Source organism: Desmodus rotundus, chromosome 1 (genome assembly GCF_022682495.2).
Source record: "Desmodus rotundus isolate HL8 chromosome 1, HLdesRot8A.1, whole genome shotgun sequence".
Classification (NCBI taxonomy): Eukaryota; Metazoa; Chordata; class Mammalia; order Chiroptera; family Phyllostomidae; genus Desmodus; species Desmodus rotundus.
Window position 1 is genome coordinate 164,954,123 of NC_071387.1, and position 26,595 is coordinate 164,980,717.

Sequence of the window (26,595 nt, forward strand, 5' to 3'; positions counted from 1 at the left end):
AAGGACTTGTATACGTTGTATGCAAATATGCCAACTATATAAGGAACTTTTACAATTCAAAAGTAAAAAAGAAAACCCAGTTTAAAATGGTAAAGGACTTATATAAATACTTCTTTAAAGATGGCATAAAATGGCTAATAAGCACATGAAAAGATGCTCAATATCATTAGTTATTAGGAAAATGCAAATCCAAATCCCAAAGAGATACTATTTCATGCCCACTAGGATGGCTATAATAAAAAAGACAGACAATAACAAGTAGTGTGAGGATGTGGTAAAATGGGAACATGCATGGAAATGGAAAATGGTACAGTCACCTTGATAAACAGGCAGTTCCTCAAAATATTAACCCCTGAACTACCACATGATTCAGCAATTCCACTTCTTGGTATACACTCAAGGGAACTGAAACCACATGCTCACACAAACTCTTACACACAGATGTTTACAGAAGCAGTATTCATAAGAGCTAAAAGTAGAAACACCCCAAATATCCATCAGCTGATGAATAAATAAAATATTTGACCGAGAGAAGAAGATGAAGTCCAGCCATTGTTAATATAATGAGAACAGTTTGTATGACATCAATGTAACCTGGCAGCCAAGGAGAGGGGACTGGAATGCACATGTGTGAACAATGATGACTTTACTGTACTAGTCAGTGGGGGTGGTAGACACCACTGAGTGAGCATGTGTACTGTGTGGCTGTTCCATTCAAAATGACTAAGCGACTAGAGCAATGAATCTGTATCAAATTTTGCATTTAGCTCAAACATTCCTCCATGGAAACCAATTGGATGATTCAGAAGGCATTTGGGGATGATGCAATGAGTGCAGCACAAATCAAAGTGTGGCACAAATGCTCCAAAGATGGTTGAGAGTCTGTTGAAAGTGATCATTGTTCTGGAAGGTCTGCAACAAACAGAACACCTGAGAGTGTTGAATGTATATGGGCTGCAATCAACAAAGACTAGTGATTAGAGAACTAGAAGCTGATTGGGGAATTTCAAAAACTACTGTGTCTGAGATTCTGATGCAGGATCTTGGCATGAAATATGTCATGACAAAATTTGTTCCATGGCTTTTGCTAGCAGAGCAGAGCAAATGACCAAGTCATTATCAACTGCAACATCGTGCTGCAGTTGGTAATGACTTGATTCAGACTGCTACTATTGAACCAGATTTCCTCAAGGAGGTCATAACCGGAGATGAATCCTGGGTCCACAGCTATGAGTATGATCTAGAAATGAAGGCCCAGTTGTCCCAATGGAAGTCACCTGGTTCTCCACACTCAAGGAAGGTAAGGCAAAGTCACAGCGAGATCAAGACCATGTAACTGTGCTTTTTGACTGGGAAGATGTTGTCCATCATGAATACGCCTCTCTGGGGCAAACAATTAATAAGGACCACTACCTCAATGTTCTTCATCGGTTGAGAGATGCAGTATATTGAAAATGGGTGCAGCTATGGGCACGTGGTGATTGGCAGCTTCATCACGACAATGCACCTGCTCATGCATCAGGTCTCGTGCAGTTTTTTGGTGAAACATCAAATCACCCAGGTAACTCAGCCCCTCTCCAGCCCAGATTTGGCACCCTGTGACTTTTGGCTTTTCCCAAAACTAAAATCACCTTTGAAAGGGAAGAGATTTCAGACTGTCGCTGAGACTCAGGAAAATACAATGGGGCAGCTGATGGTGACTCCAACAAAGGATTTTGCAAAGTGTTGTGAACAGTGGAAGAGACACTGAGAGAACTGTGTGAGGTCCCAAGGTGCTACTTTGAAGGGGATGGAGGCAGCATTGTTCTATGTACAATGTTTCTTATAACTTGTATATCCTTCAATAAGTGTCTCTTATTTTTCATATTACATGACTGGATATGTTCTGGACAGACCTTGTATACTGATAAGTAATACCACATGGATTAACCTTGAAAACATTATGCTAAGTGAAAAAAGCCAGACATAAAAGGCCACATATTATGTGATTCCATTTATATGAAGTGTCAAGAACAGGAAAATCCATAAAAACAAAGTAGATCAGTGGTTGATAGGGGATAGGAGGAGGGGAAAATAGGAGTGACCGCTAGTGGGTATGAAATTTCTTTTTGGGGTGATGAAGACGTTCTAAGTTCAGGCAGGGGTGAGACAGCAAGGTGGCAGTGCAGCAGGTGGAAGTTCACACTTGCCTCCTCCCAGCACCACAGCAGAGTTGCAGCTAAAATACGGAAAGTCAACCTGAACAACTATCTGAAGATAGCTGAACAGAAATCTTACAACTGTTGTACAACTTTCAAATACATAAAATCCACCATAAAAGCACTAAAAATGTAAATTTTATGGTGCATGACTATCTCAATGAAGCTGCTATAAAAAGGGGGATAACTTTATATATGAGTAGCAGCAGGGATGTTAATTTTGAATGCAACCCCCATTTAGATAGTGGATGATGGAACCACAGAATACCAGAGCTGGAGGAATTTAATGTAGAGATATACAGGGGGAAAAAGCCTGAAGTGCACAAAGGTTTGGATATACATTCTATTCTTTGGGTTATTCTACTTTTTTAAAGCCAAAGTTATTACTTCTCATTTTGTCAGTTATTTTTCATCAAAAACAATCACAAGTCACTTTACAAATATTATACACTATGAGATAGAATAAGCACTATTAATTCTTAAAAAGTATCTTCATCTTAATATTGGAATTAAGGTAAAATATTTAGCTAAGTATGTCCTAAATAGATGACTCCATAAACACCACCTTGCTAAGAATGAAAAGATTTACCTGGAGGAGGGAAGGAACAATTTAAAATGACTAGAAATTATTCCTGCTTATAGTACTGAAATATGTTTGAAGAAAAAGTAAAAGTTTCTCTAACATGAAAGTTATGTTATTTCAAAACATTGGAAAAAACTCGGGAAACTCTAAGTACCATTCACACACAAGGTATAATCACTTTACCCTGGAGTAATTATAAGCTGGAGAGCACAAAATACTTCCATTCATTGGGTAGATTGTTCTCAATACTTTTAAACACCCCATCCAAAAATGATCTTCACAAAACTATGAGAAATGTGTGTTCCCATTGACTGCTCACCTGGGAATGATTGCATGCCAGCTGACTTGATTGAAATCACCTGCTTAAGTTTTGTTTGGTGTGTTTCTAAGGACACCAGCTGCTGAGGTCACAGTAAATGACCTCACAGGAGCTGACAGACCTATCCAGAAGCCTCCTGGGTGCATCTGCATCACTTCCTCAGTTGTAAGTCAGGGGAAATCCCATTTGAACAAAGACTGCTGAGCCTCAGTTCATGGCCCACTTCTTCAAGTCATCATGTGAGACTATATCGTTCTAGTCCAAGGAAAGAGTGGGCATTCTCTCAGAGGATGTATATTTGAGACAGCAGAGGAGGTAACCTACAAAGAATGGTACCTACCAAATGTAAAAAGCAAAAATTCACATTGAAATAATTCAAAGGAAGACAACTTCCTTGTCTAGGCTGCGTGGTTAAAACAATGTTCATCTGCGGCTCTCCTGGGAAAAGTGAACCTTCCAGTCAGAAATTAAGAGAGAATCCAAGTCTAACAAAATGCATTTAGCATCTTCTCCACTAAATTCACCTTCCACATGTATCATTTCCCACCAGCTGCACACCTTCTCCACGTCACAAGTCACACAGAGGGTTAGAGCTGGGAGCACATGGCAGGGGTGGGGTGGGGTGGGGAGAGTGATGCACTTTCCAGATGTTGACAAAAAACTCTCAGCTCTTTCAGATGATTTAATTACTATGTTGTATAATTCGTGCCTGTTCATGATGGTGTATTTTAAAAACTTAGCTTTTTAAGCGATTACATAAACATATATCAAACTCAATACTTGAAGAACTTTAAACAAAAATACCTCACTTTGACAGAACAAACCAAACCAAAACAGAAAAATTAAATATTCTGTATTAAATTCTCCAAATAGTAGAAAGGAAATATGATATGGAATATCTGAAATAACTCTTCTGGATATGGTGTATGCCCTTCACGACAAGATGTTTAAAAGCAATATGATTGGGGCCATGTGACACATCTCAAGGAGAACACCGCGGTTACCTAGATAAATGCCATACCACCTACAAAAGACCACTCTCTTTTTAAGTTACACAAATGTTACTTGTTTTTCTTTTCCTTGTAAAAACAAACGCTCTATCAGATAGTCTGGGACAAATACAGCACCTCCTCTCCTTTTCAATCAAAGTCAAGAATGAGAGTAAAACTACAATTGGTCAGCACTGAGCACTAATGCACCTTCACTTGCTTAAGAAATGCCCAAATAACCAAAGCAGACCTGGCCTGCAGGTGTTGTTGGAAAGAATTGGGAAAAAGTTATGAAATAGTACTCGGCCATAAAAAAGGAGAATATCTTACCTCTTGTGACTACATGGATGGACCTGAAGAGGTTTTTTGTTTGTTTGTTTGATTTTTTGAGAGAGAGGGGAAGGGAGGGAGAGAGGGAGAGAGAGAAACATCAATGTGTGAGAGAGAAAAATTGAGCAGTTGCCTCTCCCCAACAGGGGAGAGAACCCGCAACCTAGGCATGTGCCCGGGCCAGGAATCAAACCTTTGACCTTCTGGTTTGTGGGATGATGCCCAACTAACTGAGCCACACCAGTCAGGCCCCTGGCGAGCATTGTGCTCAGTGAAGTAAGCCAGTCAGAGAAAGACAAATACCATATGATTTCACTTACATGTAGAATCTAATGAACAAAATAAACAAACAAAATACAAACACACTTACAGACACAGAGAAGACTGACAGCTGGTCAGAGGGAAGGCGGGTTGGGGGGCTGAGTGAAAAAGGTGAAGGGATTAAGCAAAAAACAAAAACAAAACACCCCATACAAACAAACTCTTAGCCACAGACATCACTATGGCAATTACTAGAGGGAAAGGGAGGTGGGGACATAGAAGAGGGTAAAGGGGGGATAAATGGTAACGGAAGGAGACTTGACTTTGGGTGGTGAACACATAATACAATACATGGATGATGTATTATAGAAGTGTACACTTAAAACATATATAATTTTATTAACCAATGTCACCCCCAAAAACCTAACAAATTTTTAATGAAAAAAAACATGAATTGGGAAAAATTAGAAAATAAAGATGAGCCATTATTCTTTGTTTGCCTACCCAAAGAGAGGAGTCCCACCCTTGGGTGGCAATAGCCAAAGTAGCTACATCATTGCTGTAGGAGACTGGAGCTGGGGGTCAAGGAGGCAGTAATACAGAGGCCTGGGACACTAAGCTCTGTAACAGGACACAGACACCAGCATCTTTCCCCCCGCCAGTCGATGTTGAACATCTGTGCAAATTAGTGCTTCCCTCTTGATTAACATCTGGCAAGAACCACCAACTCCCAAGCCAATGTGCTGGACAAGAGCTAAGTGGCCCGTGTGTAAGCCAACCAATTGCAGGGATTCCAAAAGGTGTCAGTGAAAGGAAATGTGCAGAGGCAGCAGAAAGCTGTGTGGTTGCAAAAGAGGACCTTTAGATTTGTACACAACTCGACAAGGACAAACGGAAGGAGAGTGCAGTGGTCGGTGTAGAGGGGCCCACCGGAGGCACACGATGTCAAAGCAGCGCGCCTGCACCTCCTTCTACTGTATATGGGGCCTAGACTGAGACTGTTTAACAGAAAAACAAAACAAACAAACAAAAAACCCCCAGCCTGATGTTGGGCACAAGTGCTTGCAGGAAGTAGTAAAAAGAAGAAAACTATGCAAATGCAATGAACTAACAAAGTCATCCGTTTTACCTCAAGAGCCATTTTACCATCTGAAAGTTGGGGCATTGGGAAGACCAGACCTAAGACTTTCCCAAAACACACCAGGACAGAAACAACCTAAACTTGTGAGAGAAGTACCTGCCTACTCTAGCAGCGAACTTAGAATAAGTGAGTTAGAAAAATAAGTCAGAGCCAGAGCATAGAAGGGGGCTCAACAACATCAGCAATCCGAGCCCAATGTTGCTGACAAACCACAGAGCTCAGAGAGAGCCAGAGATGACGGTGCTGGCTGGTTTGTTTTTGTGATGGAAAAAACAGCTTAGAGCCTGAAGTTGGTAATTCATGCTACAGAAAAGCAGTGAATGTACTGATTGATGAAGTTACACAGCTCCTCATTCTTCACTGTTTTTCTAGACAAGAGGCAAATGATAAGGAAGCAAGCTGACGTTCAAGAAAGCATGTTTCAGGGCACATCTTCTTGAGCCTGCCCACTTTCGTGCTGGTAGTTCATAAATTCTAGAAACACAGCAATTCACCACGACTCCTGATTATAAAGCAACAGTTAGGTTATGTTCCAATTTCTTCCTAGGGCAGGAATGTGTGTGTTTTCCTGTCAGAAAAACAGCCAAATGAAAGGTCAAAATAAAGTTGAGTGCCTAAAACACAGAGTTATGTAGAGTAGTCATTCTTGAAGTACCAGTAAATAAAAATTATCAGGACCTCTATTTATGGCTTTTTCCCATGTGGAGGGCGTAATGTCACAGGAAGCTCCTAGTGCCCTGCCCCCGTGAGGAGCACACCCAAGCTGCTGTTGAATGTGCTGTAAACAGAGGAGCCAGTCTCCAGGCGCCCTGCTCTCGTCACACCCCTATTTACATGTGCTTTCATGCTGTCCGTCCATGCCTTTTCATGTATGCCTTGTCGTGTTTGTAATATGTTGGTGCAGTAGCACAGGTACACAATTTGTACACACACATACACATACATACATGCGTATTAGGGGAGCGTGCTGTCACAGGGCTTCCTGTGCACAAATCTGCAGCCCTAGTTTAGAGAGCCAAGTTGGCCAGACACCTTGTTTCCTACTAGACTAGATAAAGAAAGTGTTCCACACTTACGGTCCTTTTCTTCTTGAATCTGAATATTGACCATATCAATACAACTCTGAATTTCGTTCCAGCTTAAGTTCTCTTGCCCTTGGGACAAAACTTCCAGTTTCATGGAGAGCAGTTCATTTGCATACCTGTGGGAGGGAAAACATCAGGACACCAATCAGAGACGTTCATTCTTTTTTCAGGTTCTGCATCTTCCATTTGACACCGGGGGGCCAAGCGCAGTTGTTAGGAGATTAGACAGAGTAAAAAGACGACATTGTCATGTGCAGCTTTGTGAACATACAGCAAGCTCACTTATACTTATAGTGTTCTTTTTCTTAAAAATACTTTACATACAAATGCTGCTTAATGAGACTTTCTCAAAATCCTACTTTGTACCGAACTCAAGGAAAAAAAAAACACGCTTAGACATTCTCAACTCTGTGAAGTTGCTTTTTTCCTAAATATGAACTTTCCTCCCTTTTACACATCTTGGAATGACATGGCTCTCAACCCTTCCATCAAGGGTTCTTTTTATTGCTTTTGTTTTCCCCAAACAGGAGCTGTAAGAGACCCTTCGGCTGTAACCCTAACATGGCTGAGTTACCTTGACATCTAACATGCCCACTGAGGAGTCAAATAAAATGCAGACGCACTTGCAGAAATCTTGCTGAGTAACACACACCTTCACTGCATGTTTTCTTGAAGACGTGGTGAATAAATTGAACCAGAATATCTTAAAGTTTCTCCTCATCTGCCCATTCTGCCTAAGGCTTCAGAGCAGCTACGCAAACCCCCGTCTCTGTCCCCTCCTTGCCCCAGACTCTCACACCTCCTTCCGGACCCTTGACTCTCCTCATGCCGCACAGCGCTCTGGGAAAGAGAGTTTAGTCAACCACTCCAGTTATTTTTCTTGTCTGGAGAACTTTAGAGAAAAAACATCCATCTTGATATATTACTAAGAAACTTTCATTTCTCTATAATCAACTTTCCTATTTAAATTTATAGAACTAACATTACAACCATAAGCTAACGCATAAGCCATTCCAGCCCAAAGTAAAGAGACTTCATAGTGTACTTTGCTTTTGCACTACTCCAGGGGAATAAAGACCAATCCCCTACGTGCATATTGATTTGCTATGTGGTTTGACTTCTGAATAGCACCTGCGGATTTCCTGAGGGAGCTTAAAAGAATTAACATCACCTTAAGTCTAAAACTGTTTTCCTGTTGTGACACATTTTCTTAAACGTTCTCTAAGGCCCCAAGGTGACACTGAGGTGTCTTCCACAGAGAGTAGCTTGAGAGAGAAAAACATCATTCAAAATAGCAAGTGGCTGACTGAGGCATCACCAAATGCTGGCCTGAAACTGGTTAACTGTCACGTGTGAGATTTTCACCTTACCAAGAGTTATAGACCTAAGAAGATTCTCCGTGTCACTAGTAATACATAATACTAACCATAATAACAATATGGATAAATGGCACCTTGCAACTTGCACGGTTAGCATCCCTAATAGATGGGGCCATTCTAAAAATGAGTGGAAAATCCTTATGACCATTTCACTTGCTTAACATCTAAATGATGATCCGATGGGAATAAAACGAGAAAGCTTAAGGACAAACACAAAAGAACAACAATCACCCATCATTTCTTAAGGAACGAACAAACACCAGTCTGAGGGCACAGATTTTAGGGGCAACAACAGAGCTCCCCAGCCCTTTCCATATGGTATTGAAGACATCAACTTTGGAAAGTATTCTGCAGTTGACCCCAAAGGCCCACGTCCTTTTCCTCCCACCTCTGTTAGAGCTCTCTCCACCAGCTGCCACGGGCAGACGAGTAAGGTTAATTTCTAACAGACTGGGGACGTTGTGAGACTAAAATGCCAATTTCGTTCAGCAGATGTTCATTAAGCATTTACTATATATAAAACAAAATGCAGCCTTTACACTTCACGGAGCTTTCAGTCTAGTAGATAAGATGACAAAGACTCCAAAAGAGTAAAACAGCAGAGCACGGGAAAGGCCATCCATCCCTTAGATGGCCAGTAAGAGTAGAATTAACGGGGTTCCAAGCAAGAAGAAGTGGAAGGAAATCTCAGTGGTGGAGCACCTTGCCCGGGACAGGCACTGAACCGAGCACTTGGTCCTCAAAACGTTCTGCTACTGCAGAGTAGATGTTTCTGTTTTGCTTTTGTGCTTCACAGGTGAGGAGAAAAGAGCTTTGCTGGGAAGGATCAAAATTATACTTTTGGCTCCGCCACTGTGACCACATCATGCTAGTTCTCAGGAGAGATGACATTGGGGGAGTGGGGGTGGAGAGAAGCGTGGAGATAACTCATGAAGTGTAATCTGTGCTGGGGGGGCGGGAAGCTCCAAGGCTGTGCCAGGCAGAGCTGGGTGACAGGTATCACACTCCTGGAGGTGAGAGGAGCATGCCCAGGAGCAGACAGGCCAGAGAGCGCACAATGTGCTGGGATCCGGCTTGGCTGAAGGGCAAAGCACAAGGAAAGACGCAGCTGCCGCTCAGGCCAGAACAGTATGTTCAGAGTGAGGAGTCTGTTCTTCATTCGGATGAGAACTGGGAACACAAAGAGAGGAGTGTTGTAAACATAGCTATGTGTTAGAACAATGAGTCTGGGAATAGCATGTGCCTAGAGCCCATGTCAAATCTACATCATCTTTGTGAGGATTAGACAAAAGAACCTCCCTGGGAAAACCCAGTCCCAAGGCTGGAGGCCATGATAACGAGGCAGAGACTTGGTGAGGATCCCTAACAGGGCCCAAGCCCACACTCTTGAGATAGGAACCTGCACAACCGTGGGGAGCCGCCCGGCCCAGTAGTGTTTCTTAAACCTGAAAATCTGTCACTCGGGCTTCCAAGAACCCGGGTTCAAAGCTGACACTGGAAGGTCACTTGAGGCCGATGCCACTGTCAACTCAAGAACCACAGGGGGCCCTGAAATCTATGTTGGTATTGGGGCATCCAGGTGACCCAGAAAATGCTTAAATCAAAAAAAATTTTTTTTGGGGGGGGAAGATTTTTTATTTAGTGTTTAAGATTGAAAAGTTAAGATTTTTGCCTGCAGCTGAGGAGTGAAAAGAGAAAAAACCATAAATCATCATCTGATCAGCTAGTTAAAATGCTATGAGTCAGTCCAATTACTCAGTGACATACCAGTTACTCTGCGTGGGCTTAGGAGTTCTGGAGCGAAAGAGCTCTAAACAAACATTTCCTCTGAGAGCACAGGCTAATGGGTGTACGTACGAATAAGAAAGCTGATAAAGGAGGTGGCGGAGGACCTTTTGATTCTTTTAGGCTTCTAGCAGTTGGTTACCGTATGCAAGGACCTAGCAATGAGTTATTTTACTTCTTGACTCGTCTGAGTTAAACAACTTTAACCCACTAAACAGGAGTCAAGAGATACTTTATAGATTGGTTAGAAAATATAAAGTAGTCTTGTCTCTCCGGTGGAATTTCAGTTGAATTAAATCATTAGAGGAACAATGATTATTGCTCATAATGTCCTTGTCACACTAAAAACAGCTGAGTAGAATTTCCATTCCAAGTGTTGTTTTCATCTCCACCATCACACTGAGTCCTCAATCTATACGTCTTTGCCTCCTTTTTAAAAGTCTTTCCCCACTTCTCCAGCACTCTTTTTGTCATGGGTTCCCTTTTTTTCTGAATTGCTGGACAATGCAAAGTGGGAGGGTTCTGAAGACACTGCCCTCACTGAGGTCTGCGCAGGAGGAGGATTGCTAAATAAGAAGTTGCTAATCAATCTCCAGACGGCAAGGAATGGGTAAAGTACTGTTCCCAACGGTCCCCAAATTCTCCACTGGAAGAACGTACCAAGGATGCAGTTGATGTTCCTGCTGGCAACAGCACCACTGAAGGACTTGGGGCAAGTTCCAAATCCTGTAATTTCTTTTTGTAATCTTCTTTGGTAAATTCTTTCCTGGGAAACACGGTTGCTAATGCAAAATTACCATAAGCGTTGCCAACATCTGTGCAGCAGACTGCCTTGCGTCTTCTACCGGCACATCAGAAGGGAGCTGATTTGTAAGGAAGAACCATCAGGAAGACAGAATTGAATTCTTGCAACTGTGCTTTCTCTTACAGAAGCATCCCTCTTAACTTCCATTTTTGCTGTTTAGCTAGCAAGGCAGCAGGTTTAGCAGCTTCTACTTCTTCCTTCATCTTTGCAAAACAAGTGGCTCTCTCTGCATGATCCAATGCAATCTGCTATTTTATATGCTCTTGAGCTGCCCCGTCTTCTGCCTTTTCTCTCCTTTCTTCATGGTTTTTGGTTAATCTTCCTACTCTGCCAGGGAGGTCCTCACAGGTCCCCAGTTTGCACATCCACGGGCTGCTGAGACGGAGTTGTATGGCCTGATCTGTCTCCTGTTATGGAACCTGACTTTGTAACAGAAGTGAGTGGTGTCTCACAGACCTCTCCATTTCCAGACTGATCGTTTTCAGAAGTGTTGATAGGTTCAAATGAGGTAGATAGAATAGAGACTGAACTTTCTGACTGGCTGCCAGTTGCCACTGATGTTTCACCTTTTAATGAGTGCATCTGCCAGACTTTGTGAATTCTGGTAACAAGTTCATCTGCACAAACACTTCCGGCTATTATTTCCAAGGAAGTTCACTGTCTGCAATAAAGAAACTGGATGGAACACACACTACAGGACAGACTGGTGAAAACTGTTCACAGGCTCCCCTTTGGGTGTCGATTTTAAGAACAACAAAACTGTCTGAGACGCTTGTGCTGCTCTCATCTTCCCAGCTTGCAGCCATCTGTGTAGACTGCTCATCACTTGCCACGAACCCACGAAGACTGTGCTCCCCTGGCCAATGCCATGGTGGCCAGAATGGCACCCTGGAACCATAGCATCCTGCGTCTGGGCCTAAGTGCTTCCTGGATATGTTGTCGCTGCAGTCCCAGAGCTGGCCCCCTCCCTTCAAGGCCCACTCCCATCCCCGCGGCCCCACAGCCCCAGCTGGTCCGACCTATCCCGCCCCGCCCCCCACCCCCGCCCCACTAAAGCGCACATCCATCAGCGGCCTCCTGGGACACGCAAGTGTGGGCAAGGAGTGCGCTGTGTCACGTGACGCCACACCTCAGGACTGCACCAAGTCCCATCAAAATTTTTTAAAAGATTATTAAAACACAGATTTTAAGTTTCTCATACAGGATATTTGAACTCTGAGGCTGTGTCTGCAGGCCCCAGTTGAAAACCACAGGTATTAAAGTGGTTCTTAAATGAGATGTGGGACCATTTCCTTAATGGGTTATTTGTAAATTGGGGTGGGGGGAGGAGAAGAGTTTTGATAATCAGAATGGGTGACTTGGAGGAAGGGGGTACTGTCACTTAGAGGGCAGTGGCCAGGGACGCTAAGTCTGTGGGGTAGTCTGGACAATTCTCTCATTAAGATTCCCCATTAGATGGTTAGCTTCCTGAGGGACTGGCCCGCTCTGTCTTCTACTCCAGCACTGAGAGCCGAGCAAACCTGCTTAGCTAGGAATGAGGGCAGAAAAGAGTAGGAAGACCGACTTGGAAGTTATTGTAGAAGCAAAGGTAAAAAGTCTAAATGGGGCGGTTGCTGGGAAATGAAGCATTTTGCACACGTATAATGCACACAGATTGGCTACTGACAGGGAGAGGAGTGAGTAGGCTGTTCACGGCAGGCGTGTGTGGCAGAGGCATAGGAAAACTCCAGTTGAACTTGAGGTTTCTAAACTTGGAGTAGAGGGTGGTGCCATTAACAGAAACAGTGGCGGTAGAAATCAATTACCTTGCAAAGAGACTCTGAAGCATAATATGAACCAGGTGGTCAAATTTATGTAGGACAAGAGCATCAGTTTCTCCAAAAGGACTAAAAATGAGGAAAATCCATTATCCTACTACTTTGGGGCCATTCTCTACATAGATAAGTGGTAAAACATCATTTTTTAAATTTCTAAGAGGTTAAACAACTTTTTCCCTGCACAACTGTCCGTGACTCAGGAGAATTAACTCAACCTACCTATTTGAGCAGTTCCAGAATCAATAGCTGAAGAGTTTTTAAGATCTAAGCAGACATCTCCCCCTGGTGGTCACAAACATGGACAGCCACTGTTTTGGACTTAGGCTTTTGTTTTACTGAATCTCTCATTGGGCTACTTACTCCACCCCCTTAATTTTCTTTCTAGATCTGCTCTAGTGTTCTATAAAACTATCAACTGCACTCTCTAGTAGCATATGTATGGAGCACAGAATGAAAAGTACTAAACTGGGATTGTTACCCACGGCCACGATCCACTGTGGTCTCAGGCTTCCTTTGGTTTAACAATCAGGAAAAGGGGGTTTTGGGGCCCAATGGCCAAACTTTGGGTCCATAAGTCCAGATTCAGTTTCCTCATCAGCCACAAAAAAGCACTGGACTGGATGACTAGTAACGTTGCTTCCAACTTTTCTACATTTTGTCGTCTCCAAAAGAAGCCCAAAGGAAGGTGTGGGGAAGGTATGTTTTCAACACATTGTTAGCCTGCCAAATAAGCTTTGCTTACAACAAATTCAGTCAGCGATTGCCACAGGATGATTGTTTTTAGACTCTGCGTTTCCCTAAAAGGAACATTGTAAAGAAGAAACTCTAATAGTAGAAAGGCTCTTACGACAAAGTAGACTGGCTTTCAAGAAAATGAGCATGGATATATGGATTTCTTCAGGAAGCGGCAGATCCTTTGTTTGTGAGATCAGCCAAACGCAGTTTTCTGCATTGAAAAGAGGTTTGGAAAACTTCTTACCGTTCCACATATGACTCATCCAGATTGTTGAGGCCTATTGCTGGGCTTCTGAGTTGATTCTGCACAGACACGAGATCATTGCTGTCCAAGGCCCGGTTTAGTAAAACAACAGCAGACAGCATTTCCACCGCAATCAAGAGCTCCTCGTGGGCCAAGTAGTTCTGTTGGGAAACATGTGGCAGTAAGTTCGCATACCTCGTGGATGTGATGGGAGGTCATAATGCACATTTCAAAGAACGATGAAAAGTCAAAGATTTTGAGAACCCAGAAGAACAAGGGCTCATGAGTCACCTACTTTTCTTTGGCTTTCAAGAACAGGTAAGGGGCTTCTGGGACTTTCTTAGATGATTTTGGGGACTGAGTTCATTACAACCAACATTAATGATTCCACACACATCTGCTTTCCCATAGCTGATTCCTACTCCCAGCTCTACTGGCTGCTCATTGGCTCAGCCTTACCAAATAAGCCAAGGATTAGATAACAGTTGTCGCTTTCTGAGTGTGAAGTAAGATTTTAACATAACTAGTAATTCTCCACTTGAACTAAGGGTAAGGAAAAGAGGAAAGAATGTCACCTAAAAGTTATAGCCCCAGAAGAGTACATAAAAATCTTTAAGCCAAGAATATTGATTCTAGTTTCAAAAAACTTAGTCACATTTTTATAATTGGGTAGACATTTTTAAATGTATTATGAAGTGTAGATATTTGAAGAAATATGAGATAAGTCTTTTAGTAAAGCAAGTAAGAACTGCCAGATCTATGTGATTTATAAATCTGAATTATTTAAAAAATGTATCTTAGATTTCGAACACCTTCCCCCTTCCATGTTCTCTTCCATTTAAACCATTTTATGTTGACTTGGCTGAACTTCCAGAAGTTATTTCTTCCATATATTGAAGGAACACAAAGGGATCATGAAAGTGAATTAGTTGAAAAAAGCTGATACATATCTTTACATCTAGGGTATTAAATGTATTTAATATATACAATGTAATATGTATATTAAAATACATTATGGATTTCTGGATCACCATAGAAATCTTGCAGCAAAATGATTTTAGAGTAAGTAACAAAGTATAATTTTCCCTTCCAAAGCAAATGGAAAGAAGAGGTTATTATAGGGAACATGTAAATAAATTTCATCCAAATATATTGAATTAACTACAAGTTGAACACATAGGGAAAGTATAAAATTACAAGAGAAGAATGGAATCATCTGAGATTCACCTCTTTTAGCCCCTTCAGTGAGCTGCCCACAGGCATCTAAGGTGGAGTGCAGCAGAAGCGATAAGAACAAGTGAAGAAGAAACAAACAGGTCTGCGCAACCACAGGCTGACGACTGGCCAGCCGGGGACGGATGCCTGTGGGAGAGGTCTAGCGGCCTTGCACTAAAGCTAGAGAAACGGGAGAAAATATTAAGGGGGGAACCTAAATGCAATTGAGGGAAATAACAGATTTGTCTTTTATTACAAAATCACATCTTTCTGTTTAGAAACCGTAGGGAAGTCTTCATAAGCAAGAATAAGAAAACAAGTCCTACCACCCCAGCCCTTTAGTTTAAAACCTTCTACATATTTTTAATTCACGCAATCATTTACAGAGGTGTTTTTAAATGGAATTGTTATTTTCTAATTACAAAAAAACCCCAAGGTAATGCTATGTAGTTTAATCTCACTTTTTCCACTTGATATTAGTGTGAGCAATCTGTTATTAATTAGACATGTGGTTTGTTTCCTGCTTCTCAGAATCAGAGACAAGGCTGGAAACATCCTCGTGGCTACAACTTTTTGATTCGTGTTCTTTTCCTAGGAACATAACTGTCAGGAAAATGGGAAGAGCCTTTGGTGCCCATCACGCAGGTCATCCTCCAGAGAGGCGGTGCTGCGCACGCTCCCATCGGCTGTGTGGGAGAGGCCCGCTGCCCCAAGTCTGCGCCCACACTAGGTCAGATCTCACAGGTCTGCCAACCTGATTTCCAAAAATAATTGTATTTTGTTTTAATTTACACTTACTTACTTCTGATTCAGTGTGAACATTTTTGTGTGTGTTTGTCATTATGAATATTAGACATTTTGTGAATTGCCTTTTTATGCTTTAACCTCCCCTGCCCTGATTTTTTGGTGAATCAGTGCTCATTCTGATTTTTAAGATCCAATGTCCTTCTATTTTTCCTTAGATCTTTAATTAAATTTTTGTTTACATGTAACTGTTTATATTGGAAATTCACCTTGCTATGTGTAGTGAGGTAATGTTTTCTTCCCCAAACAGTGAAATACTTGTTAAGGACTTCGTTCCTTTCCCCACCTTTCCGAAATACTAGCTCTCCATATACTGAATTCTTGGCTCCGCTCCAGTACTTTTCATTTCGTTCCATTGTTTGGCTTAGTTTGTAGTGCACGTGCTCTTAATTACTCTAGCTTATGTAAAATCACTGTTTAATACCATTAGCATAGTAAGGAGCATAAATTTACAAAAGTTAAAGCCGTGGTACTAACGTTCTTAGTCACCGAATCTAGAAATGCTGATTTAGAGCTTATTTTTCTATATCAAAAAATGTATTAAAAAAATTTCAGTATAGTTTAAAAATTATCCAAAAAGTTAAAAAAGTCACAGAGAACAACCACCTGTTTTCAATGTGTATCTGTAGAGAGCCCTGTCTGCATTTCCAAACTATACTCTTAGATTCTTCATGTAGATCAAAAGCAGGAATTAAAGAGGAAGGCAGCCGTGGAATTGGTACAGGGAGGCCAATGAGACCAGGGATTGGTACAAAAACGTTGCATCCCCCTTCACCTCCTCAATGACCTTTCCCGTGGCTTGGACTCTAATAATTAACATCTCCATAACCACCCTTTCCTCTGACTTACCATGGCGTTCTGTTTCTGGAGGTTGAAAAGTTCGGTCTGATACATTGCAGCAGCAAAGGGATAAACGGCAGGCAGCTGGGCCTCCGGTTTCTTCAGTGCAAGCAGCGTATTCTCGGGGTCACCTTCCCGAATGACAGCATTGATGTGGTCCACTGCAGCCAGTCCTGAGGGTGGGCCGCCACATTCTGTCAGAAGGCCCACTTTCCCCACTGTGGCCTGACCCAACCACCCCAGCCGTCCAAGGAGGACTATACCCTAAGAACCCTGAAACACCAATTCAAAAGAACCTATGCATCCCAATGTTCACAGCAGTGTTATTTACAGTAGCCAAGAGCTGGCAACAGCCTAAGTGCCCATCAGTAAATGAGTGGATGAAAAAACTGTGGTACATTTACACAATGGAATACTACACAGCAGAGAGAAAGAAGGAACTCCTACCCTTCACAACAGCATGGATAGAACTGGAGAGCATTATGCTAAGTGAAATAAGCCAGGTGGTGAAAGACAAATACCATATGATCTCACCTATAAGTGGTACCTAATGAACAAAACAGAGCAAAACGAGCAAAATAGAACCACAGGCATGGAAACAAGGAACAGACTGACAGGGACCGGAGGGGAGGGGAGAAAAGGGAGGAAAGAAGCGGAAGGGCCTAGTTAAAGAACAAGTATAAATGACCCATGGACATGGACAATAGGATGGGGATTGACTGTGGGAGTGGTGGGGGCAGGGCAGGGGAGAGCCACGGGGGAAAATTTGGACAACTGTAATAGAAAAACAAAAACAAAAACAAAAAACCTAAGAAGCCACAGTCTATGAACTCTGAAAAGCTGCAGTTGGAGGGCAGGCAAAGCTGAGTAGTTGGAAGTCAGTCCAGTCCTTGGAGGTAGTCCCTAAAAGAACTCAGCATTGACAGATCTGGAGATATGAGAACCTTCCTGCCTAGTATGATTTCCTTACAAAACCCCTTCCTTTGAGGACTAGCTCTGGTCGTCCCTCTTCCATGAAGCCTTCACATGGTTCCAGCCCCTGAGGATTTCACACCTTGGGAATCCACATAGTATTGGGAGCTGGGCCACAGAGCTCCTGTAGGCATTGCTCTTGAGTGCTCGTTGTGTGTTAGCATTGCCTCCACAAGCAGACTGAGCTGCGGGAGGCCTGGCCCTACTGCTGTATCCACACCCTGAGTCAGAACCGTGGGAAACCCACAGGAGGCACTCTGACACACTGCTGCCTGGGCTTGATGCTGCTAGTTCTCAGAACATTCCCCCTCAACTCCGTGTTTCTGTGAATTGTGATTCTTAATACAAAGTAATCCAGGTATATTTTTAGAAATACTACAACTAAAATTCTTATGATTGAATAAGTCTGTGCTAGTATCAGTTAACCTAAAAAAAAAAAAAAAAAAAAAAGCCCTGACCACAGAAATGCCTTGGGTGACATGATCTGACACAATCATAAGCAATGTTCAGATTACAAAGACCTGAATTTTAGTGACCAAATTGAAAGTGCTTAAACCAGTGGGTTTAGCATAGTTTTCAGAAAACAGAAGTGGAATTGCTGACCAACTGGAAGAATGAGTGATGAACTCTGCCACCAGGCAACAGCAAACAGAGAGAACCAGCAGGATTTTTGCCTTGTAAGTAAGGCTTCAGGGTAGTAGAAAAAACATAGACCCATAGATTTCTAGAGCTTCTCTGTCTCCCCAATACACAAGTACACTGCAGCTAAGACTATTCTAACTCTTTTTAACCAATGACAATTTGTCTGCTGTAACTACATTTGCAAGGAGCTACCCTCAATAACCTCTCTACCAACAGACATCTTTCAGTGGCAGGAAATCCTTACAACTAACGCAGTCTTTCATGCCACACTCCCAGAAAATGTACTTATTCTGGAGGATCCGAAAAACCCAAACACATTTTTCTATTCTTGGAAGCAATGTGACAAACGAGAGAATTCCAGAAAGGAAGGTTAGTAGTTGGTTGTGGTGTTTGCTCTTCTGTTAAAGTTATGAGACCCTTCTGCTCTGCCTCTGACTACTTTGGAAGGGACCCTGCTTCACCTTTGAAAACTCTATTACATGGGTTTATGCAACTGAGGGTAATATATTACCAGAAAAATCACATCCTTAAAACACTCCTAGTGCACCATTTCTTCTAAAAAATAAAATTAAAGTAAGCTTAACCACTCTTTTATACTGTGCATTTAACAAAATTCCCAGCCCCGAGCTTCACAGAATAGGTCATGTGATGAGTGGAATGCACCTGCCAGACCCCAAAGTTAAATAATTGTAGTTCAAACAAAGCTGAAGGCCCTGGCGACAGAGCTGGTGCCATCAAAGCTGTCACTTATGCCTTAACGATGGCTCCTTTGAATGTAGGCACCTTAACATTTTAACATAATAACCTACCTGGCTGGGGGAAAGATTGTCGAGGAGCTATACATACACATTTTAAAACATACAATTGTCTCATCATCGAGTCACTGATGAAAATACGCTTTTGAGGGATTTTTTTTTCAAGGCTATATTTGGTTCTACTCAACTATAAGTTTTCATATGGGGAGAGATCAAAAACTTCAGAATAATCATGTTCTGCACCTTTAAAGCCATCGAATATTGCAATGTCCTTCATAATTTCAGCTGGTTATGCACCAGTGCAAATCACTTCATGCCTTTTACTTAAAAATGGGGGAAGAAAGTATAGCTGATTTGGCATTAAATTTGTCATGGAGTAAAGTATTAAAATATTTACATAAGGCATTTTATTTAACATGAAAAAGAAATCTGTTTTAGTGGCTATAACATTTCATAATAAAGGATGGCAAAAGGCTCTGGAACTCTTTCCTCACTAAACTTATGGACCTCAGATGTCTTACTGGCAACTTTAATTTCTTCCTCTAATTCATTTCTGTCAAGCCTAATGAAATTCTCTGCTTTTAAACAGAACAGAAGGAGAAACTTGAACTTATACTCCATGTATCATCACCATGTTCAAAATTTAGTAGAAGAATAGGAATACACATTCCAATATGTTAATATGTGTGTGTGTGTGTGTGTTTTTAAGTTGCCCTGGAGCTCTTAGCAGTGTACATGTGAGAAAATTTCTCACACCTACTCGGTTGTTAATATTTAGATATTTACATCCAAGTTCTCTGGGCCTGCTTAGTTACTGGGTGAAGCCTTTTGGATGTGTCTCTATGGAGACTTGGGAAGAAACTTCCGGGTTATACCTACAGGTCTGCATGGTTTGGAAGGTGTTAAGAGTGATAAAGAACATTCGAAGCTCGTAGAGGATGTTAAATTGAGGACAAGGTTTAGAGCTGATGTAATTACTGAAAACACCAAATTTACATTTGGCAGACAGTTCACATACTTTATTAAATGGACTAAGTAGTCTTTTATGTATTCATTTTGGGGATATATATGGGTTATTTAGGCTGACCTATGGGAAATAAACGTCAGATAGAATTCTTTACTGCTTCATGTAAAAATAAATTTTATTAGAAAGGGGAAAAAGACGAATAAAGAGATTAATGTATCTAAGCTTGCCTATGCTTATTTTATGCATGTCTTTATATCTTTATGCATGTCTGCTTCCCGTCCTCTGTAGTGATACCACCGAAGAACTGAACTGCACAACTCCACAGAGTCGGGGACGTGGATTTGAACCTGTCGCTGTGCCATTCCACTGGCCTGTCGAGCCTCGCTCACTTGCACTAGAGCTACACAGGCTGGAAGAAACCAGTCCGTACAAACTGTAGACTAACAACTGGGAAGTAGTAAAGATGTCGATAATGCCTTTTACAACTCCAATCAAATGCCATCGCGTAATCATGGGCAAGAAAGAGAGTGTTTAAGTCATGACATTTTACTAAACAACCATCAATATTATCCCAATAAGGGGCAGGTTCCAAACATGACACGCTGTACCTATGATGCAACAGGAAGGGACAGTCACACTAACTCCAAGACACCCTGACCTACTCTGCATGGACCGGGGGCAAGGTCACCGAAAAGTGCTCCGCGGGAAACTGCCAGATGAAACAGCATAATTAACAGCAACACTCACAATTCATGGATTTTTTGGTCACATAAGGCTGTTTCACAAGAGTACAATTGAGAGTTTTGCTGGGATTCTGAGAAGGAGAGTTTGCATCTTACAGGAGTACCCATTTCCTGTGAAGAGGCCCTTACTTACTGTTGACTTTATCGATAGTGCCTTGGATTTCCGCCTGTGTCAGCAGTTCTTCATATGCATCTCTTTCTTCTTCGGAAATACAGTTACTCTGCAAAGCAAAGTCTTCACTGATTCCTGAGGTTGAATGTTTCCAAAGCTCAATAGTCAAAAGCAAAAATGCAAGGAGTGAAAAGAACCACCCACTAGCACTCACTTGAAAGCAATGTAAGCATTTAGGATGGCCTGCTTGTGCAGGGCACTGGGCTCCCAACGCCCAACAAGGGCCGCAGAGAGGAACAACAGGCCCTGGGAGCATCAGAAAAAGCCCAATTTTCTGATGTAAACATTATTTTGGACCTCTTGATGTTGCCACATTTTGAATACCAAAACCAGTTAAATATTGGCAATTTCATTTGAGTCAGTGTAATAAAATCAAGAACACAATAATGAATATGTCTAGCACAACAGAACACATTCTATAGAAGAAATACATGTTCAGCTGGAAAAAAGTTTTACAAAGAGACAACTGAGGGCGTTCCGGAGGAACAGAGCAATGTCAATGGCAGAGGTGGGAGCAGGTTGCAGACAGCAGGGTTCGGTTACAGAGGTGGGAAAGGTTGGTGGGCCCGGCAGCCTACAGCACGGGGTGCATGTTCAGGGCTCGGCTGAAAGCTGGGGAGGTAAGCTGGGTACCCTGGAGGCTTTTTAAAGACAAGGACGTGACCTTACCCCAGTAGGCAGTAGGAAACTGGGGGAAGTTTCTGGAGAAATGACACCAGATCTGCAGTTAAAGATAAATTTTTCAAGCTCTAGCCCTGGAGAATGACAGGAAGCACAGTGACCCCGGGGGAAGGTACTGCAGGAGCCCTGAGGCCAGGACAGGAGGGGCAGGGCTGAGGCATGAGTGCTGAGACTAGAGTAGGTGGAGGGATACAAGCCTGGCAAGAGAAGGCAACAGAATACAGGGATGGACAGGCCATAGGAGACATAAAAAGAGTTTTGACACAATGTAGAAGTCATTCCAAAGGGAAGTCAGTAAGGGGCACATGAGTGAGAAGGGCGGAATAGGAATGAACATGGCTCGGATGTGGTGAGCAGAAGGCCTGTTGACGGAGTTATCTGGAGGAGTGTTAGAGACGCCTGGTATGAGGTTAAGTGTTTCTTCAACTAGTGAATAAGCTTACTTGAGGAAGAACAGAGACAGGAGTGACTCAATGTCAAAGTCAATCCTCACATTTAGAGGGAGGAGGAAGCCAAGACACTGACACAGAGGAGAACCACAGCAACAAATCAGCAAACAGGTAGTGGAGCTGACCCTATCAAGGCGGGCGGCCAGGGTGGGGCAAGCACTCCAGAGGCTGGTGGAGGCCACCAGTGGAGAAAAGGCTGTAAGATAAAGTGGTCAGTTTTGGTAATGGGGCTGAAGCGGACATGGCTCGAGCTTAGGAGAGGGGAGTTGGCGAGCAAGTGGAAGCGGAGTGAAGATAAGTCTTCAATAACACAAGGTGGCAGGAAGTGGGGAGGGCGAAGTCAGGAGTAGGCTGCCCTGCTGAGGAGGAAAATCTTGTCCTCAAAGACGAGGGTGAAGACTGGGGAAATACGAGGAGAGCGGGTTCAGAAACATCCTCTCTAAATTTCACCACACTGAACTATTAACCTCCACTAAGAAATCTAAAGGGAGCTCTGCCAATGGAAGGTCAAACCAGGAAAGACTCTTAGCTGCTACTTTTACACTTTTCAGATAAGCAATAAGTTTACGGAATGACCTTAAAAACCTTGCAACGTACAATATTCATCGTAAAAGGGAACCTGATTTTTTTGAATAGTGCAAGCTCTTCTTTTACCCTTACGTTTCACCCAAACCAGTTGCCTATAGCTATAGAGACCCCAGCCAGCTGATTTAAAAGTATTACTTTTTTTTCAAACTAGCTACTCTGAATATTTTTATTACTGAGAATCAAAATCAAATACCTTCAGCCTTGAATTTTCCTCTTTTCCCTTTTTGGCTTCCCAGAGTTCCTTCTGATATTCCTGTGCAAAGTTTTCATCCACTAAAGTTAAAACGGCATTAGGGTTTCTTAGTGTTATAATGGTCTGCTCTGGGATTCCTTTTTCAATAGCTTCATTAATGGCTATAACAGCAGCATGCACTGAGAAGAGAAAAAAAAAGATTTTTTATTAGCAAACCATGACATGGACAGTCGCGTCAACACTGCACACACTTAAGCAGGTTTACTCTCTTCTTTGGCTCCCAGTAAGCATTCCAAACAAGGGGCCTCCGACACGTCACAGGGCGTCCATCTGACAAACTCCACCTGCCCGCCTATCTTGGGTCCTGTCTCAGCATCTGTTACATAGTCATTTCATTTCATTACCTATTCATTTACTCAACCTGCACTGAATGGCTAAAATGAATGAGCGCTATGTCAACCAGCTGGGCATTTGAAGGGTTACACCGACAGTTTTAAAGTAGCAGGTTGTTTCTAAGAGATGCCTGCAATTTAACTTGCAACACTAAAAGACAACGTAGCAATGTACCCTACCACTATAATCGAAGGACAAAGAAAGTAGAGAAATATTTTGAAGAACAAAGATATTTCTGGAACCTCTTAATTCACATTGTACAAGTGGATGTTTAAAGTCCCAAATTAGCCCATGGCCAGTGTGGCTCAGTTGGTTGGAACATCGTCCCATAACTGGAAGGTTGTATGGAAGATTTCCGGTCAGGGCACATGCCTAGGTTGTGGGTTCAGTCCCTAGTCAGGGTGTGTGAAGGAGGCAACCAACTGATGTTTCTCTCTCACATCAATGTTTCTTTCTCTCCCTTCTTCTCTCTCTTGAGAATAAAATAAATAAAGTCCCAAATCAATTACTTGGTTATATTCAGACATGCTCAAATTAACCATGTCTAATGTATATAATAAAAGCTTTCAGAGGGGTTTAAAGTATCTTCTAAATAGTCTGTTTTTTGTAACCATGATCAACAAATAAAATATAGGTCAGTCCGATGTCAATGGCAAGTTCAGATTTTAAATAGTCTTACAGGCAGCTTCATCCACGGACAGTTCATTAGCCAGAATACCACCTATTTTGCTGAAAGATGGCATCTGTATTCCATATTTCTCAAGTTCCTTTCTCATATTACTGATTTCTTCCTCTGAAAAAGAACAACAAATTAAAGAGAACCACAGAGATGGAGGCAGGAATGAGTGTGTTCATATCAAGAAACGTTATCACCCAGGTTCCCATCCCAGATATGTGGGACTTATCTCTCTAATAAAAGAAAAGAAAAGAAAATGTCATTATTAAAAGAAAGAAAGAAAAGGAAAGAAAAGAAAGGAAGGAAGGATAGGAAGGAAGGAAGGAAGGAAGGAAGGAAGGAAGGAAGGAAGGAGAGGAAGGAAGGAAGGAAGGAAGGAAGAAAAAGGAAGAAAGAAAGAACCTTTATCACGAAGGTGGGGCCGTTTCTAAACAAGAACCTTAGGCAGAAGTCAGCCTCAGTTTCTCATTTCCCAAATGCAGGGGAAAGGAAACCTAGCTGAGTACAAAATAATGTTTCCTCCTCTGACCAATCAATATAGAGGGAAAAAAGAAATTTAAAAAATCGCAATGAAAACAAAAAGTGCTGGTCCATTGTCTTTGTAATTATACTGTAAAAAATTATAAATATAAAAAGCAGTACCTGTGAAGTCTACTTTGCCCAACAAATCCTGGATCTGGGGTGCTATGCCTAGTTTGAACAGATATAAACTGAAAAAGAAAACATAAACTTATCAGAAACTTTATTATTATAAATCTTAGAGTTAGAAATTGCTTAAATCTTAAGGGCTGTTTTTAGTTGGGAAAGACCTAAGAGATTACTCCTCTAATCCGTTCATTTTGTAGGTGAGGAAACTGAGCCCCGAGGCCGCACAGTCCCTAGTGGGACCGAGACTGGAAGCCCAGCTCATCCCAGAGACCAGTCTCCTGTAGGACACGGTGCTCCCGCAGAGTCAACTGACCCCACCTTCCATGTGCGGGGAGAACCAGAAACACGACTCATGAAAAACAGCAGGTAATAAATGAAATGTTTATCTTTTTCATAACTTAAATAAATATTTCCTTGGATATTTCCTTACATGATTTCTATTTTGTTGAAAGTGCAGCTCAAATTATTATATTGCCCTTTTCAGTATTCTTCAAAGTACCATACACCCTTAAGGAAATACCTGTTTTACATTTTCTGAACCAACAGATAAAGTGGCAAGACTATTGATAGACGAGGTAAGGTTAAAATAAACCATGATGTGAGTGTATTACTAAGTGCAAGATGGAGAGTAACTTGTATATATAACATATAACTTATATGATATACGATATTCACACATGATATATATATGTATATATGATATACACATGTGGTATAATATATACATATATGTAGACATATACATATATTATAGCATATGTGTGTATATATTGTAGCATATATTATGCATACATGTGCGAATATACATATATACATATGTACAATATATGTATATATTATATCATATACGTGTGTATACACACATATATCTTTAAAAATCCCTTAGGAAGTAATGATGGTACCCACTAACCTACCTATAAAGTGCAAAAAAAGGTAAGGGCTGGCATCTAAATTCTACCAAAGGTGAAAATATATGGTTATGTGGCTTTTCCTATTTAATCACTGAGCCATAGTTCCTGTTTCAGAGTTATCCTAACCTTCCCAGCCCCCAAGATTAAGTCTATAGACCAACTAAAAAATTCTGGGTTCACTTTACTATCAGTTTTGACAGGGTTATTATTTATGAGGTTTTAATGAGAAGTTAGAAATTACATAATAAGATCTACGGAAAAATGAACTGAGAATGACTCCAATGGCTTTAACTATTTCAAGATTGTGGCCTCCCATGCAGATGGGAGATGGGTCTGCGTAGTTTATGATGGACATAGAATTGTTGAAGGAGTTCAAGATCAAGCCTTCTTAATGGTTTTAGAACAAACTCTGACTAATCAATTAAATAGCATGCATTGTACTTAATTTTTTTTAATCATTTCTGTAAAAAACAACCATTTAGAAAAGTGATACATGGTCAAAGTTAAAAATTAGTAATGAATGATTTTTTAAAAATTACATTGAAAATCACCACCCACAGTTAAACACTAAATACATTTTGATATAAATTCTTTTAATGTTGTTTCTGGAAACATCTATTTCCTAAACTCACATAGTATTTTATAATATGAACTTGTGGTACTTAACCAACTGCTGAGCATTTAGATGGTTACTAATTCTGCAGCATGTCAATGAACCTACTTATATATAGATACATCTTTGTGTATATATCTTATTTGTTACTGTAAATCCCTAAAAACAAAACTGCCAGATTGGAAGGTATAAACACAATCAAAACTTTCAATATATAGTCAAACTGATTCTTAAAAATAAATTATGGCCCTGACTGGTGTGGCTCATTTGGTTGGCATCATCCTGTGGACCAAAAGGTCACCAGTTCAATTCCCGGTCAGGGCTCATGCCTGGGTTGTGGGCTAGGTCCCTGGTTGGGGGCCTGTGAGAGGCAACCAATCAATGTTTCTTTTGCACATCAATGATTCACTCCCTTGCTTTCTCCCTCCCTTCCCTTCTCTCTAAAAATAAATAAATAAAATATTTTTTGTAAAGAGATTATGCTCTTTAAATTATTCTGAGTCAAGGGTTAAACAACCCCTCTCCCTTCTGTGAGAGAATCTGACCTGGACTTAACCATCTAGCTCTATTCCCCTAGGTGTACTGACAACTCTATTACTAAGCATCATTGCTTAGAAGAAAAATAACCTCTGATTGATAAATTGCATCTTGACTCAAAGGAA

General features: G+C 41.5%; 1 protein-coding gene, 1 non-coding gene and 1 pseudogene across 3 annotated transcripts in view; all 3 read right to left on the bottom strand.

The window, feature by feature from the left end:
* IQGAP2 (IQ motif containing GTPase activating protein 2) overlaps positions 1-26,595 on the bottom strand; it is a 263,135-nt gene that overhangs the window by 81,539 nt on the left and 155,001 nt on the right. For both annotated transcript variants that reach the window (XM_024563618.3, XM_045197804.3), the window contains exons 6-12: positions 24,404-24,471; positions 23,765-23,878; positions 22,693-22,871; positions 20,743-20,830; positions 16,540-16,703; positions 13,672-13,832; positions 6,898-7,022 (exon numbers count right to left, since the gene is read on the bottom strand). In XM_024563618.3, coding sequence (XP_024419386.2) covers positions 6,898-7,022; positions 13,672-13,832; positions 16,540-16,703; positions 20,743-20,830; positions 22,693-22,871; positions 23,765-23,878; positions 24,404-24,471 — 899 coding nt within the window. The remainder of the gene's footprint in view (positions 1-6,897; positions 7,023-13,671; positions 13,833-16,539; positions 16,704-20,742; positions 20,831-22,692; positions 22,872-23,764; positions 23,879-24,403; positions 24,472-26,595) is intronic.
* LOC112307589 (small nucleolar RNA SNORA11) lies at positions 6,521-6,648 on the bottom strand. The gene has a single exon (XR_002975073.2). It is a non-coding gene; the product is annotated as a small nucleolar RNA SNORA11 (small nucleolar RNA).
* Positions 7,709-11,821, bottom strand: LOC112307547 (UBX domain-containing protein 4 pseudogene; annotated as a pseudogene).